Source organism: Panthera pardus, unplaced genomic scaffold (genome assembly GCF_024362965.1).
Source record: "Panthera pardus isolate Hobbes unplaced genomic scaffold, ASM2436296v1 HiC_scaffold_25, whole genome shotgun sequence".
Classification (NCBI taxonomy): domain Eukaryota; kingdom Metazoa; phylum Chordata; class Mammalia; order Carnivora; family Felidae; genus Panthera; species Panthera pardus.
The window spans coordinates 64732008-64744699 of NW_026526821.1; the positions used below are offsets into that span (position 1 = coordinate 64732008).

Here is a 12692-nt window from a genome sequence, read left to right on the forward strand (position 1 = left end):
AAAACCATTAAATGAGGTAAAGAAGAACACTTTATAATGTTAAAGCCACATTCTGGTTTTGGAATAGAGCAAGGGGACTACATATCACACTTTAAAGATGCTGTTACATAAGACATCACTAACATGGTAGAGTAGGGAACTCCAAAAGTCCATCCTACTACAACAGTAATAAGCTGGCAAAAACTGTCAGAATCAACTTTTTCAGAACTCTGGACCCTAGTAAAAAGCTTATAACAACCAGAGGAACACTTAAAGAAACAAGAAGCCACAGAATCTTGGTAAAAGAGCACTTTGAACTTACCATTTGCTCTCCTCCGCTCTGTAGATGAGCAGCTGCCATGAAGATAACAGCCTCATTCCTAGGGCAGGTTGCTAGGGCCAGAGGGAGCGACATAGATCATCGTCTCAAATATTTGTGATCTTGTGTTTTGACCTGTTTGATGGCTCCCTGAAGGACAGACTCAAGGGCTGGCCTTTGTTTTGCCTCAGAGCTTCCCCAGGACAGAAGCCGTTTCCTGAGTGGCATTTGTTAGAAGTATTTAAAGGCAAATGATTGTGCCACAGTGTTGAGGGGTGAGGGCTAACAGTAGATGTAGGGATTACAGTCAGGGCAACTAACAAACGTCAAAAAAACCTCAATGAAAAAGAGGCTTGAAAATTAGATACTAAAGGGGAAAGAGTCTTTGTAAAGTTCCTGCATAGATTAGAGAATCCGGGAGTCTGCGTGCATGCTTGGGACAAGACACACACTCTGGAAAGACCTTAAGCTTTCACCTTTGACGGACCTTTGGGCTCCATGCAAACAGGAAGTGAAAGCTAAGGCAGAGGTGTAAACAGCCTTTCTAGGCCAATGTTGAAGGACTACCCACACACAGCCAATCTGCAAGAACTGGGGAGAGTTTGTTATTTGTTTTGGCTCCAGGCATTAAGAAAACCTCTGTCAAATAACTAGCTGTCCACAAAGCTAATGGAAGAAATGTCAGTGGTCACACATGACAAAGATGAATACAGATGTTTCAAAAATAATTCAGAAGGCACTAAACAAAAAAAAATCAACAAACCTCCCCACCAAAGGTAGCAGCAACATATACCAAGGATGGGGGTGGGGGGAAGATCTGATTTTCAGTGTTGGCAATGTATAACACTAAGAATGTCAAGTTTTTAACATAAAACCACAAGGCATACAAAGAAACAGTAAAGTATGACCCATTTACAGGGGAAAAAAAAAGAAACTGACAGAAACTATCCCTGAAGAAGCTCAGACATTAGTCTTAATTAGACCACTGTTTTAAATATGCTCCAAGTTCAAGGAAATCATGGACAGAGACCTAAAGGGAATTAAGAGAATGCAGTCTCAACAAAAACAGAATATAAATAGAGTTGAGAATTATAAAAAGAAACCAAATAGAAATTCTGAGCCAAGAACTACAATGACTGAAATGAAAAATTTACTAAAAGGGTTCAATAGTTAATTTGAGCAAGCGGAAGCAGAATTTCATCAGCAAACTTGAAGATAGGTCAATTGTGATTTATGAAGTCTGAGAAGAAAAATAAACAAATAAACAGAGTCTGAGAGACCTATGGGACACCATCGAGTATACCAACATACATATAACAGGAGACCCAGGAGAGAAGAGAGAGGCAGAAAGAATATTTGAAGAAATAATGGCCCCAAATTTCCCAGTTTTGATAAAAAAACATTCAACACACCCAAGAATCATAATAAATCCCAAGAGGGATAAACTCAAAGAGATCCACAGTGAGACACATTATAATCAAACTGTCCAAACCTAAAGCCAGAGAATCCTCGAAGTAAGAGAAGTAATTCATTATGTGTTAAGGATTCAGTAAGATCAACAGCTGATTCTTCATCAAAACTATGGAAGCCAAAAGACGGTGGGATGATAAATTCAAACTGCTGAAAAAAAAAATGTCAACCACGAATTCTATATCCTGAAAAAGTTCTGGAGATTGGCTGTACAACAATGTGAATATACTTAACAATACCGAACTGTACATTTAAAAACAGGATGGTAAATGGGGCGCCTGGGTGGCTGAGTCGGTTGAGCTTTCGACTTTGGCTCAGGTCATGATCTCACGGTCCGTGAGTTCGAGCCCTGCATCTGGCTCTGTGCTGACAGCTCGGAGCCTGGAGCCTGCTTCGAATACTGTATCTCCCTCTCTCTCTGACCCTCCCCCGTTCATGCTCTGTCTCTGTCTCAAAAATAAATAAACATTAAAAAAAAAAAGTTAAAAAAAAAAAACCAGGATGGTAAAATTATAAGTTAAACACATATGTTACATGTATTTTATCACAATTAAAAATATATTTTAAAAAAGAAAGAGAAATTAAGACCTTACAGATGAACAAAAACTGAAGGAGTCTGTCACTAATAGACCAGCCTTACATTTAATTGTTACAGGAATTACTTTAGGCAGAAATGAAAAGACACTGGACAATTACTCAAAAGTATGCAAAGAAATAAAGAACACTGGTAAAAGTAGCTACATAGGTAAAAAACAGTAATTAAAATTTCAGTTTGTAAATAATCTTTTTTTCCCCTATGTGACATAAAAGCCACTTTATACACTGTAGAGACAACCTATGACTACAATTAGGAAAAAAATCAGTAAACTGAAAAATGAAATTAAAACACTGAGATAAAACAACTATGTTTATACAACTAAGTGAGATCTCTCATACTTTATTCTAAATCAGAATACCTCTAATTTGTATGTCATATGAAAAAGATCCAGAATTGAGCTCAAATCCAAGCACACTGAGAAGCAAAGTCTAATACAAAAGATCACCAGCCAGAAAGTCAAAATATCTGAAGTAGTGTATTGTCAGCCCTACTAATAATTCTCAATGTTAGCAACTTTTCTGCGTCTTGAGTTACCCCATTTTGAAATGGGAAGGATATGACAATATTGTAAGAATTTATATGAAAAAAGAATGGTTGCCTTAAAAACTTTAATTCCTTAAAAACCAAAGTAGTAGGCAAATTCAAAGTATCATCATTATTATTACTATCAGCATGGATAAGCAGTTTCCTTATTTACCTGATGATGTTGGATGTTTCTTATGTTGCATGAAAAATTCTGGTAGAGCAGAAACTTATCAACGTCTTTCTCATTTACTTTTTTTGAGGACACCTTTGCCAGAGATGACTGGATGCAAATATACCTATTTTGGCACCTGTTCAGATAAATATGCACAAAACAAGCAGTTACAAATACATTTTATTAATGTAAAATTAACAAAAAAAAAGTTAAGGCATAGTTATTACTATGCCTTAGTAAAGAAACACCTTTTATGGAAATAACGTTAGCAAAAACTTAAGCCATTACCAAATGAAAAATTTTTAAATGATGCCCAACTATAAAAATGTACTGACCTGTCAAAAGAGGACTCTGCCCATTCATGCTAGCATAGGTCCTCCAGAGCTATGTGTATATCAATCCTCCTATAAAATGCCTATGTCAGTTCGGATACCATCTGGTATCTACAGATACCAGATCGATAATTCTAGTCTAGATATCTTTCCTAACCACTGAGTGAAGCAGTCAGAGCCAAGTAAAAGCTAAAAAGAAGGGAAACAAGAGGATGTGGTGGGACAGCTTCCAATGACAGGCCAAATTCAGCAGTGTAATTACTTACAAAAACACAATTAAAATCCGGGCAGTTCTCCTTCTCTGACTCATTCCTACTAGGGCCACTGAGGAAATAGGAAAGTTCTCTCCCTTGGATTAACAAAAACCCTGACAAGCGATGGTAGTCAACGGGTTCATCTCCCCCTTCCTCTCCTCTGTACACCTCACTCAGCCAGGGATGTGGAGAAAGAGTAAGAGCATAAAGGTTTTTGCTGGAAAACCCTGTCTTGTCTGCTGATACACAGCTGAAAAATATATTAAAACAGGGTTTTGAGATATCTTTCTTTAATGAGGCATAAAATCCAAAGGCCCAAGTAGGGCTTAGGTCATGAAGTTTTAATCTCTTATAAATTGGGACTGTGATCCCATGGATAAGCTGCTCTCTCCATCAGCTGAAATTCATTTTGAGGTCAACACTTTTATCTTTACCTATTATTAAAGTTAAATGATATTATATAATACATGTATAGTACACACATCACATATGTTCACAAAGCATGCCACCCGCTCTAAATGAACATGGATCTCTCTAGCACACGCTGTGTAACCACGCAATAGTTTTTAAACTGTTCCTCACAGCCCTCCATTGAGGGGTTTCAGTGTAAGGAGGATGAGCAGGCAGAGTTCCAGACGCCCTGCCTAGAATTCAATTAAAGCAACTTTACTTTTATCTGTTTTATGTATTAGGGCTCTGCTGCTTGAACAAAGAGTTCTGCTACCAAAAAACAGTCCAAAAATAAAGTTTTTAATGAACACTGGTGTTAGCACTAACCATATGACCCTTACCAGCATGAGTCCACAAAGCAGAGAACTCTATAAAAGAGTTACTCACAATTTCCGAATGAAGTCAAGCGTGTCTTTGTCTTTAGCAATCATGTCTGCTAAAATATGCTGCACTCCCGTTTCAATATCCTGGAGTGCTGAAAGTCCTTTAAGAAATGGGTAAGAGGGAAAACAAAAGCAAGAACTACAGATTGGTTTTGTTTTTTTTTTTAATCTATAATTAAATCTCAATAAATTTATTCCAGTCAAAATAAACCCTTAAATGGAAAAACTTAAGACAGAAAAGTATCATAGCACTGACCAGTTTACCTCTGAAAAAAAAGTAACAAGTCTCCAAAGCAAGAATACAGGACCTTTACATACCATATAACCTAATGGTGAAAAATGCAACTCTAGAACCATCTGCCTGGTCTAATCCTAGTTCACTACTTACCAAATGTCTGACTTTGGGCAAGTAACTTGACCTCTCTGTGCCTCAGTTTCCTATAAAAATGCAAAATAGTACCTACTTCACGAAGTATTTACAGAGGTTAAATGTATTATGGGAAATATGTATTAACAGAGTCATAACCTAAGATATACCATTTCATACCACTTAGAAAAATTATCCTTTACAAATAGTAATTTTATTAATATTCTTATTTTGACTTCTGAGGCGTTTACTCACATTTTTAATGACCCACTTGAATTTCTCAAATCTCAGGAGCACAAAACAAGAGCTATTTGTGATTGTTCATCTATTTCATAGTTGAACTGTCTACCAATGGTGCGTTATGTTCTTTCTAAGTGCTTCCGGTTTGCTAATTTATAGCAGTGACTCTTGAACATTATAGCCCCTGTGATATCAATTTCTATATACATTGAGAGAAATCATCTGCATTGCCTTCTTCCGTTTCTTCTATCTTAATTGTTCTATCTCCATTAAAGCTTCTTTTTTTTCTTGCATTAAAGCTTGAGTTACACAAGCACTAAGTATCATAAGTAGGTTTTTCCGAGAGCATAATTTTAATGAGTAATAGGTACAAAAGACGAAGAGAACAGGAGGACAGACTTATGGAGTCATTAACAAAGAGAAATGCGCTGTTGAGTTTTGTTATAACTAATCTTGAGTAACTACATTTATTTTAAAGGAATTTAACGATTAAAATTAATACAAATTCTGTTTACATTTTAAGAGAATTTCCCCATGAGGGGATTTTCAGGAGTGAATTACCTTTGAGAAGTAGAAGGCTGTATATGTAAAGGACCTAGAACAGCTGTGACATACAGTAAGCAGTCAATAAATGTCTGTTCTTGGTAAGCTATCTCCCTAGATCAGTCTTCATCTTAGAAAACCAGTCACTATGCACTAACTCCTGGAGTCCCAAAGCACCTCACAGCATCATTACACAAAGTTTAATGAGAATACCAGGGTGATAAGTGAAAAGTGAAGATGGAACCCATCTCCAATAACAACCATCGATGAGAGAGAACAGAAAGAGGAAGTTATAGATTTTGCTATTATAACAAAAGACCTCTGAAAAGCCCCCATCATTTTGGGTGAACACAATTTGTAAACTTTTTATAATTAATAAATCTTATATAATTAAAATTATGCTAGAGCTCTAGAGCAATGTTTTTATAGTCTAAGGACCCCAGAATACAATCACACTAGGTACTTATTACAAACACAGATTCCTAGGCTTTGGGACTTTTGTGTTACACAGCATCCCAGATAATTCTGATACTCATTCAAGTTTAAGGAAAAAAAAAAACAAAAAACCAACACTGCTGGGGAGGTGCCTTGAACTCTTAGAGCAGTGGTTCTTAGTGGGAGGTAGAAATTATCAATCACTGGACTCATCCAAATTACATAAGCCCTCTCAAGAGAAAGACTGGAAAAGAGTCTTGTGTGTTTTAAAAAGCACCTTCTTCCATCAGAAAGACTCGGTCATTGGGGCTTAATACAGCCAAGAATAATGTAAGTCCACAAAGTTTAGCACCTCAATGAAATCAGGAGAAAATAAGGACTACAGGAGCCAAAAATCTTATTTCCTTTCTTGTAGTGAAAGCTTTCCAGCCACAGATTCTTCAAAGCTCCACAAATTTAACAAAAACTGAAGGACCAGCATTTCTTTCACTTTATCTGCACTAAGGCTACCTCTTCTGTACAACAGAGCAATCAGCTACTTCTCTTCGTAAACAAAACAGGGATATTCTGGAAATTCTAGGATGTATTCCATTTGTGGCATCTATATGTTTCTGATTCAGATCAAATTCTTGTTGGTCTGTGGCAAGAAGTGTCTTCTACTTCACACTGAAATATCTGGTTTCTTAGACATTTCTTTGAGAAATGATGGGAATGATGAAAATACTTCTTTAGAGAAACAATAAGAGATCTGAGGGTGATCATGAGTCTGTAGATAACCTAAAAGAGCAAAGAAAAGAACACTCCAAGCGAACTTTAAAAACCAGTACCTAGATTGTTTGGAATTAATTGTAATTCTTTGACATTTATGATAAGAGTGAAAGAAAAAGGGAATAAAGCAAACAGGAAGTCCAATACATGTGCTAATACTACCTTAGCTGCAATAAGCCTTGACCGATCCGCATTATCAGAAGTATCACCAAGTGTCATCACCATGTAGTCCATGAGCATCACTACATATAGCCACTCAGAGATACAGTTATCAAACCTATCCAGTAGGAATTCAGTATATGAGTGAACTAAGGAAAACTTTGTACCAAAGGGGGTAAAAGGAAAAGAAATCGACCATAAGAGAAAAATAAGAACAGACAACAAAACTTTATGCATCTGATATTCCGAAAACTCCAACATTTGATTCTAAGAAAACCTACTATCACTGGCCAAGAAAGTTCCCACTGTGGCTGACCTTCATGCTTGTCTATACAGTCTCAGCTACTATTAAAACATTAAATTTGCAATCATTTGAAAATCTAACTAAAAAACACACGTTAAAAAAGTAAACAGGGGGGCACCCGGGTGGCTCAGTCGGTTAAGCGTCCGACTTCGGCTCAGGTCGTGATCTCATGGTCCGTGAGTTCGAGCCCCGTGTCGGGCTCTGTGCTGACATCTCAGAGCCTGGAGCCTGCTTCAGATTCTGTGTCTCCCTCTCTCTCTGCCCCTCCCCCACTCATGCTCTGTCTCTCTCTGTCTCAGAAATAAATAAACATTAAAAAATTAAAAAAAAAAATTAAACAAACTTCACTTTTACTCATTTCAACCCATCTCTAAACACAAATAATACTAATTTGCTTTTTCTTTTAATTATTGCCTTTTTCGAAACAGAGATTAAGATAAGTGTATTTGTATGTGAACAGACATACGGAGTTTTACAGACACTCATCCTTAATTTTTTAATAACAAACTCACACTGAATTGTTTAAAAGGAACACAGGTGACAGTATGCTAGGATTCTCTACAGTGTAGTAGTACATACTGTGGAATTTCTTATCAGAGACTGCCCCCTATAGACACTTAAGTCTCCCAGCCTAAAGAATCAACAGAAGGCCAAAGAAACTAGAATGAGTGCAGGAATTAGGAGAGCACCAATCTCCCCATCCCATCCTGTCAGAGCACTCCCCAAAAAAAGCCGTGCTTACTCAAAGCTCTCACTCTAGGGTTTATTTTGTCAATAAAACCAATGTATCCTGACATGCATCAGTTGTCACTTTCCTTGGGTTTTTCTTAGAATTCTCTCTCTTACCCTCTTCCCATCTCATTCTCTCTTGTGCACACACACACACAAAAGGAGAGGAAGATACACTTCAGAAGAAAGAAACTTTACACCTGGAGAGTAGAAGTGTGGAAGCAGGCGTTCACTTTATAACTCATGTATGTCAGAATCATTGAAATTCTTTTTAAAGAATACATACAACTTTTGTAATTAAATAATTTTTTAGAAACAGAGTATTTTAAAAGATAATATAGGACATTCTTTATAACACTGGGATGTGAAAAAATTATTTAAAAAGGAAAAGAAAGCAATTATCTTAAAAGAAAAGGTTAGCAAAATTGACAAGATTAATAATTCAACTACAATAAAATTAAGATCTTCTATTTTCTTTTTATTTAATAGACAGCATAAAGAAAGTGAAAAGAGAAGTTACAAACTGGGAGATAAGATTTATAATACACATAACTGAGAAAGAATATCTTAAAAAGTACTTATAAATTAATAAGAAAAGAGAAACAACAACACAAAATAAAAATGGGCAAAAGACTAGAACAGGCACTTCATCAAAAGAAGAAGCTGGATGGCTAAGCAGGAGGTATATGGGGATTTGTTTTATTAGAATTATTTATTCTTTATATGCTATAATATTCTTTTGTATAGTCATTACTTAATGAAATATTTTTTTAACATAGTTTTCAAATTTGGAAAAAAAGAAAAAGAAAAAGAAACAGGGATGATCTCTTGAAGTAAAGCTGGTACCTTTTATGTTGGGTTTAATGTAAGATAGCAGATTGAGCTGCCCTGGATTCTCAAGCAGTGTCCTGGCTGCTCCTTCTAATCCCAACTGCTTTGCTCTCTGGGCTTTAGTGCCTTTGCTCCCAGTTTTATATGGAGCTGACTGCAGGGGGAGGAAAAAAAAAGTCAGAAAATACACCACACCATTCAGTGTTAAAAAGCAAAAGTTAAAATTAAAACACACAATTAGAAGACATGGTGGGGAGGCTAAAGACATCCTTTTCTCAACCCTTCAGAGACAAATTAATACTAACCAGAGACTACTAGCTATACAAAGATGGTTGTTCCTCATCTGATTCTTTATACTTTTCTACACACTTGACATTAGGCATTTATTTGGATTCACTCATCTCAAAAACAGTGCCGGGGGCACCTGGGTGGCTCAATCGGTTAAGCATCTGACTTCAGCTCAGATCATGATCTCAAGGTCCATGAGTTCGAGCCCCGCGTCAGGCTCTGTGCTGACATCTCAGAGCCTGGAGCCTGCTTCAGATTCTGTGTCTTCCCCTCTCTCTCTCTGCCCCTCCCCTGCTTGCACTCTGTCTCTTTCTCTCTCATTATATATTAAGTAAATATTGAATATTTATTTATTTAAAAAAAAAAACCTCAGTGCCTGGACAGAAAGAACTGTAAGGCCCTCTCCTCAACCCAAGGGAGCTCCTCCAAAAGCTGCAAATACACAAGGCTTCCACTGCCTAAGACACATTCACTCCTCAACCTGAGCCATCAGACTTCTCTGCCCACATACCTTGTTGAAAGTCGTAACCCAAAGAACCACAATGATCCCCTAATTACCAAATATACATCTTTCAGTCCTCACCTTGCCAAGCTTCACTGATACATTTACTTACTTAACTGCTGATCATTACCTCCTTCTAAGACTCTCTTCCCTAGTCTTCCAAGATGTCATCATCTCCTGATTCTCCTCTTATTTCTCTGACCACTCTTTCCATGTCTCCGCCTTTGGCTCACCCTTCCTCCACCCGTGCTTCAAAAGTTAGTGTTCCTCAATGGTCTATCTTGACCTGCTTACCCACAAACTCTCCCTGAGTGAAATCTTCCATTCTCCTGGTTATAAATACCAACCACATGCTGAAGACGCTCACAGCTAGGTCTCCAGCTCAGCATTCCCCCTTAGGCTTCCCAATTCAATTCCATAACCTACTTTCATTTGCCCCCCACTTAACTGGAAATGCCTTGGAGACAAGGACTGTGTATCACCTATCTTAGAAAACACAAAAAAGCATTTGATAGATATTTATTGAATAAAGAATAAACACCTTGTTGAATTAAATAACGGTGGCTGATGATTTTAGCTTTTTATTTCCAGATCTTTTATAACTATAAAAAGATCCATATAATTATATACTTAGGTAGGTATTATATTAAAAGATTAAAAGAGTTTCTTACCACATGTTCTAGTTCTTCAAAAGTTTTACAGTTCAGTAAGGCTTTTAACAAGCACTCAGACATCTTCCCCTCCTTCTTAATTTTTTGGATTGTACTATGAACCTTCTTTGCAACAGCCCTGAAAATAAAAACTTTCATAATATACAAGACTTCTATGTCAAAACATCCTTTATGAAGCTGTCTCAAACTTACAACAAAGTTATAGGGGAGATAAAAACATTTTCGCTCTCTGAACCATTTGAGGATAAGTTACCCTCACCCAAATACTTTAGTGTATGTTTTCTATAAACAAGAATCTCCTCCTATGTAACAATATAGCCATCAATTGCTTCTCGGCCTTTTGGCTAAGATCAAGTGTAGTACAATATAGCCATCAAAATCAGGTAATGGGTATTGATATATTACTATATTCTAATCCTCAGACCTCATGTAAGTATCACCAAGTATTTCCATAATGTCCATGATAGTGAATTCAGTTAAGAGTGGGTTGTATATAACTGCCATGTGTCTACAGTCTCCTTCAAGCAGAAACCGTATTTCAGTCTCCCCTTGATTTTTAGAGCCTTGATCCTTTAGAATGTTACAGGCCAGTTGTTTTGTAGAATGTCCTACACTTTTGAGTTTCTCTGATGTTTCTTCACAGTTTGATTCAGATGGTCTATCTCTGACCAGGAATATTGTAACAGAGTAATGCCATGTTCTTATCACTACATCCTGTTAGGCAGCAAATAATTTTCATTTGTACTATTACTTATCACTTTAGATCATTTGATAGTGTCTGTGGGTTTCTCCACAATGCAGGCACTCTATTTCTCTGTAATTAAGTATTTTGTGGAGAGGTGCTCTGAAACTATTTAATTATCCCATTCCTTACTAAACTCTCAATTTATTCACTAATTTATTTATATCACCATGGACTCATGATTTTTTTATAATCCATTACTAACACTTATTTTGATGCTCAAATTGTTCCAAATTTGACCAGAAGTAACCTCTTCAAGCTAGTTTCTGTGTTCTTTAGACATGTCCCCATCATTCTGTGAGTACTTTCTTATTCTCTGGCACAAGATACTCCAGGCTTTTACTTTCTCTGCCCCGGCCCTGCAATCAAACGAATAGTACATAGAAACCAAGTTATGGGTGCTAGATGTGCTCACTGCTACTGGGTATCACCACTTAGGCTCAGCATGCATAACACCCATCCATAACTGGTTTCTGAACACAGTTCTCCAATGGAGAGAGCCAGGATACCACAGAGAAAAAAGCTGATACCAGGAATCGAAGTACAGGTAGGGGCAAAGGCACAGTTGTTCCACCACTTTAAGATGATTTTGTACTGTGAATGTACAATCTTATCATTATATTTAGCAACTGAAATTGCTAAAATAATAGAAAAAAGTTAGATGACAATATACATTATTAGAAATGGTTGATGGAAAAAAATTAAATCTACTTATGAAAAAAGAAAAAAAAAAAGAGAGAAGATGGTAAATTAAAGAGGAGGCACATGAGTTCTTCGATTACAATCGATGTATCTTTTACATTCCTGGTAACCCAAGACTATTTTCAGGGGCTGAAGCCCACCAGGGTCATTTTGACAAAAGGCCAATGAACTACTGGTCTTCATATAAAAAGGAGGAAAGGCATCTTTAGAGAAAATTCAGGAAGTTTTTCTTACTATCCAAAATCAACCTCTTTCATTCACATTTTTAACAGAGACCATCAATAAAACATATTTTTTACTTTGCAATCTGGCATATATTATATACACATATATAATTTCATATATAATAAAATTATATAAACATAACATAAATATATATAGTAAAGTTATATAAACGTATAATAAACAGTTTCATGAAACACTATTTACTTTTACTACATAAACTGCAGTCTTACATTTTTTATTCTTTATTTCATTTTTGTTAAAGTGGTAATGACCTACTAAATTAGTTTCACTACTCCTTTACGGGTAGCAATTAACAGATTGAAAAAGCAGTGCTCCAGGAATAGAAAATGCTGAGCTTAAAAAAAATAAAGACCATAACTCGTTACCAAATCTCTATATAATATAAAAAGATCTTCCAAGCCCCAGTCAATGCTCTCACTCACTCAGAGAACTATTCTTCTCCTAATATTCAATACATTTCACTATTAATAGATACCCAGAGAATTAACTCTTTTGCAGAAGTAATTCTATAGATAAAGAAAAAATAATAATAATCTTGACATTAAGTTTCCATTTGTTCTCCATACAACCAAATATTATTAGAATACCTCTAATTTTTAAAACAAACTATTCTTGCTTGTTTGTGACACTTTCCCCAACTTCAGATCCCCAAATCCTCAGATTTTCCTCATTACCTTGCCTTC

The 12692-nt window shown here is 36.3% G+C and overlaps 1 protein-coding gene and 1 pseudogene across 7 annotated transcripts in view; one reads left to right on the forward strand and one right to left on the reverse strand.

The window, feature by feature from the left end:
• Positions 1–12692, reverse strand: part of SRBD1 (S1 RNA binding domain 1) — a 220176-nt gene that overhangs the window by 180163 nt on the left and 27321 nt on the right. For all 7 annotated transcript variants that reach the window (XR_002085708.2, XM_019468785.2, XM_053890656.1 and 4 more), the window contains exons 6-9: positions 10320–10437; positions 8874–9012; positions 4487–4583; positions 3064–3199 (exon numbers count right to left, since the gene is read on the reverse strand). Coding sequence is in view for 6 of the 7 variants with exons in the window: in XM_019468785.2 (XP_019324330.2) it covers positions 3064–3199; positions 4487–4583; positions 8874–9012; positions 10320–10437 (490 nt within the window). In the remaining variant the exon portion in view is untranslated. The remainder of the gene's footprint in view (positions 1–3063; positions 3200–4486; positions 4584–8873; positions 9013–10319; positions 10438–12692) is intronic.
• LOC128773591 (U2 spliceosomal RNA) lies at positions 10644–10748 on the forward strand (annotated as a pseudogene).